At 36.1% G+C, this 5,778-nt stretch overlaps 2 protein-coding genes across 3 annotated transcripts in view; one reads left to right on the top strand and one right to left on the bottom strand.

Annotated features, from left to right (window-relative positions):
• Window positions 1–1,527: 1,527 nt before the first annotated feature.
• On the bottom strand, window positions 1,528–4,466 carry LOC107703649 (small integral membrane protein 19). Of its 2 annotated transcripts, none has more exons than XM_016506363.1 (3): window positions 4,210–4,466; window positions 3,920–4,044; window positions 1,528–2,203 (listed from the first exon to the last, which is right to left on the bottom strand). In XM_016506363.1, the coding sequence occupies exons 1-3, from the start codon at window positions 4,326–4,328 to the stop codon at window positions 2,136–2,138; spliced, it is 312 nt and encodes a 103-aa protein (XP_016361849.1). In that variant the 5' UTR covers window positions 4,329–4,466; the 3' UTR covers window positions 1,528–2,135. The 2 variants fall into 2 exon arrangements, with proteins under 2 accessions (XP_016361849.1, XP_016361848.1); XM_016506362.1 differs by having other exon boundaries at window positions 1,530–2,203; window positions 4,198–4,466.
• Window positions 4,467–5,024: 558 nt separating this feature from the next.
• LOC107703662 (uncharacterized) overlaps window positions 5,025–5,778 on the top strand; it is a 3,179-nt gene continuing 2,425 nt past the window's right edge. Inside the window, exons 1-3 of the mRNA XM_016506386.1 lie at window positions 5,025–5,194; window positions 5,454–5,618; window positions 5,743–5,777. Coding sequence (XP_016361872.1) covers window positions 5,141–5,194; window positions 5,454–5,618; window positions 5,743–5,777 — 254 coding nt within the window. The 5' untranslated portion in view covers window positions 5,025–5,140. The remainder of the gene's footprint in view (window positions 5,195–5,453; window positions 5,619–5,742; window position 5,778) is intronic.

A 5,778-nucleotide genomic window follows, 5' to 3' on the forward strand; every position in this document is an offset into this window, starting at 1 on the left:
AAACAATAGATGGGGCGAGACCGAAAAAAGGAAAGAGAGAGACAGAAGGAGGGATAATGTGTTATTTAAGTGTTAAAGCAACAGTTCACCTACAAATGACAATTCTGCCATTATTTTCTCACCCTCATGTCGTTCCAAACCCATATGGAACACAAAAAGAGGAATTTGAAGAATCTTCCCACAGCTCTTTTATATGTTTATATGTCTGTCAAGAGACGAAAAGAATAAAAAAGCTTCATAAAACAGTCCTCATGACCCATGAGCTACTGGTCAAATCAAATAAGGTGCTTTTTGACGTCAGTGGCACCAATAAACACCACTGGTTCTTGTGTTTTTTGACCAAACATCAGTGGCGTCAAACCTGTCGCCTTATTCCATATTTGATTTTAGAGCTTTTGTGAAAAAAAAAATCAGATTTTCGTTCTTTTTCTCACACAAGCTATTGACTTCAGAGGACTTGGAATATAGCACATGAGTCATATGGACTGCTGTTATGATGCTTGGCAGATATGGATAAAGCTGCGTGAAGATTCTTCAAAAATTCTGTGTTCGAACAGCGTACGCTTGGCAATGAGACTCTCAGGGTTGAAGATAAAAGGCAAAGGCAGATATACTGTAGAATAAAATTAGAATTATTGGAGGTTGAAAAATGATAAAGAAAAGAGTTTGTTCATCTTATTTCCATAGAGACCTGAGGGAAAGCACAAGAGGAAGCAGAGGGAGGGGGAGGCAGATGACTAAAGCGAGGCGAGGCGAGGCATCATTTCTTTAGCTTTTCTGATTCATCTGGGGAAATGATACAACAGCGGATCAGAAGCTAGAGAATGATGGAAGAGTGGCATGAAATAAAAAAATAAACGATTAGAACAAAGCAGCTAAAACAAAAGCGAGACCGGCCAAGATTGTGATTCTCTCTCACACCTTTCAACTTTTTATTTCTCACTCCATGTTTTTCATTTCTCACTTCTGTATCACTTGGACTCATTTATTGCACTTTGTTCACCCAATGTTTTTGAAAAACTACATTTTAACACTTGAAGAAAGTGAGTGGTGCTTGCCCATACAAGAGTTGCCAGCACGATGCAAGGGTGTTTGCCATGGCGTTTTATATGTTTGCTAATGTGTTCTGGGTGGTTGCTAGGTGGTGACTTAATATTCCAAATTATATGATGTTCCCCACCTCCATGCTCCATGATATTCTGATTTATAAATATGATTCAGATCCTTCCTTAAATGTAAGTCTTTGGGATTTTTGCCCTATTTTATTGCATGCCATCACTACATCCAGTGCAGTGCGGAGTGTGGAAATTTTGATGCACGAAATTAAATCTTGGTGTTACACGACAGGACATACAATCCACCTTCACACTAGAAGTATTTAAAGCTGCTGGAACTTATTACTAAAACATTCACTATAGTTAATAATGTATATAATATACGGTGGGGGAAGTGCTTTTTTGCCACCACAGTTTGCTATGGATACTGGCATCCACAAACCCGGAACATGAGAAATAGTAATAGGTTTTGAATGCAGTCACTTTCAAAATTAAGACTCAGTAATATGTTTTTAATAAGCAGTTTCATATTTTACAGCCTGTAGGTCAGCCTAAAACAACTGACATGCATGTAATCTAGAACTAGAGGGCAATGTGAGACATCAGAGAAAAGGTACCTAGAAGCAGTGTACAGTATTTTCAACATCTTTACTTTGAAAACCTTAAATAGCATTTTGTAACAATGTTTTTGAGGAGAGGTAAAAGGTTTGGATGCAGACCTTATGACACACAGATGATGTGCACAAGTAATGTGTTTGCCAATCATATGAAACATTGAGATATTATACATCAAATTTCACTTCCAACACCAGAGAGCAGTCTGTTTCATAGTCCATCGATGCCCTCAAAGGAAAATCCTATCACAAGGTCATAAAACACCACTTTTGAATGATCGAGAGGTATGAAGGATGAGAATAAAAAGAAAGGCTCATCAAATCAAAATATCATTCAACAGTTTACTCCCAGTACGTTTGTTCTCCAGCAATCCAGTTCTCTGGATCATAAGTCTCTGTGAGCTCGAAGTCAGTTTTAATTCACATCTGCAGCATTAGTTGGTGAAGAGCGCCTCCTCTGGTCAGATCACTCCATTGACAGCTGCACACTATCTGACTGAGACTGCTGGTGCTGCTGCTGATCATATTTACGAGCTGGAAAAACACAAAACAAGGATTTGAAAAGGTCTTGGTTACAATCTTACAAAACTACTATTTCAAAAATCATCGTGCCATGATATTCTCCTCAAGTTCCAAGGTAGGGCTGCACGATAAATCGAAATGGGATCGAAATCGCGATTCGACAGAAGCTGCGATTGTCATGCGTATCTTTCAGTGAAGCACGGTTCTGTGATCAGCAGTAAATCTCCATCCAAAGGCCAGAGGGCGCTCTCGCGCTGAAACTCCAAATACGCCTCGCAGAAGAAACCCAGGAAATCGCTGCAGCTGAATAAACAGAAGATTCAACTGCTTTCATTGATTCAATGTGACTAATAAACACACGACTACGGCAATATACGGTTTATCGGAGTTCTTATTATTAGAATTTTCATTCAAATAAAGTATATGTATAATGCAATGCCTTTATCACTGCTTAAATACTATGAAATATGTTGCGTGCCTTATTCTGTGTAAGAAGCCACATCATCTCACAGAAGGATTTATTTCAAACACTCGACTGACGTTATGAAGTGAGTTTGGAGTAAATATGTTATTAAATGTGGTATTTTCACGTGCTTCCAGATAATGCGCATAACAATCGCATTCGATTAATCGTGCAGCCCTATACCAAGGTCTAGATTGTTTTTGTTCAATAATCTTTTGCACAGATCAACTTTATCTAAAAATAGTTTCCAAATAATTTTCACAATTTTGACAAAACCTCACCTGTTGAGAAATGGACACATGGTAAACAAGTGTAAAATGAGTTTGGCATAATTGGAATTTTAATATGTTTTTGAAAGAAGTCTCATGTGCTCACCAAAGCTGCATACAAAATAACTGTTTTCTATTGTAATATATTTTAATATGCAATTTATTCCTCTGATGCAAAGCTACATTTCCAGCATAACTACTCCAGTCTTCAGTGTCACATGATCCTTCAGAAATCATGCTAATATGCCGATTTGCTGCTCAGTTATTAATTATGGCTCTTATTACATGGTTCTTGTTACATAAATGTTAACTACAGTTTTTGCAGCATAATATTTTGGTGGAAACCGTGACAGCATTTCTACAGACAACCGAGTTTTTATTTATCTGTTTGTGTTTTGAAACATTATAAATGTCTTTACGGTCACGTTTGATCAATTTAATGTGTCCCTGCTGGATAAAAGTTTCTTTCTTTTTTATTGTACTTCCTCCAAACTTCTGTATCATGGTTTCAATCAAAAATATTAAGCAGCACATGTTTTCAACACTGTAATAAATGTTTCTTGAGCAGCAAATCGGCATATTAGAATGATTTCTGAAGACTAATGATGCTGAAACGTCAGGAATAAATTACATGTTAAAAATATTCAAATATTTCTGATCAAAGGCAACTATTTTATTATTTTATATTTGATTATATTAATGAATTATATTCATTATTAAATAATAGAACCTAACGCATATACAATAGAAGGGCTAAAATAACAATTTAATATGATATATCCTTCACACATAAGCGGTCACAATCTATCTGAGGTTTTGTTTTTATTATTATTATTATTATTATTATTAGGTGTATAATTTACAGTTGTATTTTATCAACAATTAGAGAACAAGCTGTGTGGTATTTTGATCGGAACTATGATAAATGTTCCATGGTAAATTTTCGAAAGGACAAAAAGATACATATTTTTTAAACAGAAAATGAGCTCAACCCACCGAGTGAATACATTTCCAGCTGTTGTCTCAGCCGGACTTTCTGCAGACTGTCGTAGAAGTTGGGCTCTGAAGAGCTGGCCACTGTTGGTGGCAGTGTAAATATACGCATAATCTTCCTCTTATTTCTGCATGAAAACAAAAGACATTCATGGTCGCCATTACAAGAGATTTATAATCACAGACGTGTTGTGTAACGCAGATTACAGATACTGTGATCATGTTTACAAGTTGAACTGTTATCGTGTTATTAATGAATATGAAATTAAATGGACGCTTACTTTCTGGCGTACATAAGCAGGGCGAAACTGACCAAAATAACCAGCAGGTAAACATTAGTGGCCTCGTTCCAGGCTTCATGCACTGAATAATCCAGAGACTCTTCGTCTGACATCGCCCCGTATCCACCCATAATCAGATTATTATGCGTTTATTAATATGCGATTGCATAAACTGATATCAAATGGATAAGATTTTATCAGAAAACAGCGACCCAAAAAAAATTGCATTCAGTTCCGGATGAGTGCGTATAAAGATGTAGAGACCTTCAAAATAAAAGTCCCTGTGCAACCGTGTGAGGACTTCGCCTTTTATCACTAGGGGATAGTATTAAATTATGATATATCTGAATAATAATAATAATAACAATTATTATTATTATTGGGATCGGCTCTAGCGATTAAGCAACTGAATTCTCCAGCATCCCATATTAACGTTAATATATATTAATGTTCAAATATATATTTATTTCAAAGTTTGATTAATATAATTATATTCTTAATTTATATTTACAAATATTAATCAAAAATTTTTTTTATCAAAATTGCAATATTTTTCTAAATATTAATCAAAATTGCAATATTTAATTGACAAAGGTTTTTTATGTTTTCTACAGTTTAATATAAAAATAATTCGATATCTTTTTGTGTTTTTAAAATGGTTTTATTTATTTATTTTATTTTCCTTTCACTCGCAGAAACACGCTTTTACTTTGACGCTAAACTTCCGTGATTTCTCTTATTATGCTTTGCTTCATTTCCTTGAGCGCTGTAAACAGGAAGTCAAATGCGACTCCATAGGATGGTTTCATTGGTCGAATGTTCATGAGGCGTGTCAGAATACGACTCTCCGATTGGCTGCCCTTCAGAGCATATGACTCTAAACCAGCCACTGCTGGCAATATAAACAACGGAATACAGCGACTTTACACGATAAAGTTTAACAATGTCGTTACGAGGCGTTTTGAAGCTTAGTCTCCGCTCAAATTTTGGGTTACTGGTAAGGTTTTTAAATTAACTAGTACTCTGAACTGTGAATTATTCATATATTGCTTCAAAGCAGCAGTAAATCTAATGTCATGCAAGAAAACATGCCTGCACCTGTATATCTTTCTGTAAATGCTTAAAATCACTGCATTGTAATCATAAACACATATATCGCTCTGAATAGTTGAACTTGGAAAGTGACTTCAAGTTGTTTATTAGTATGAAATTATATAATGCATGCAACAATATGTAACAAGCCCTGTCCTTTGCAGTACTCCCTTTCCCCGGCAAGCAGCAGAGTTGGTGTGAAAACAGCAGCTACTCGCACGAGGCACAGCAGCAGCAGCAGTTCAGAGCTCATCAGCCGGTATCCAGTGCCAAACAAGAAGAACCTGCCATTTGATATTGTGGAGCTGATGGAGGAGGTTGAACAGAAGGTTTGGCATCACATTTACATTGAAGTTCACCCCAAAATAAAAAGTCTCTCTTAATTTACTCCAAAAATATGAAGAAATGTGTCTCGTGTCACTACTAATAGAAGATGTGCATGTTCATCTACAGGGAGGGTTTTTGCCCAATGTCTTCAAGGTTCTCGCC

This window comes from Sinocyclocheilus anshuiensis, unplaced genomic scaffold (assembly GCF_001515605.1).
Source record: "Sinocyclocheilus anshuiensis isolate Anshui unplaced genomic scaffold, SAMN03320099.WGS_v1.1 scaffold1027, whole genome shotgun sequence".
Lineage (NCBI taxonomy): Eukaryota > Metazoa > Chordata > Actinopteri > Cypriniformes > Cyprinidae > Sinocyclocheilus > Sinocyclocheilus anshuiensis.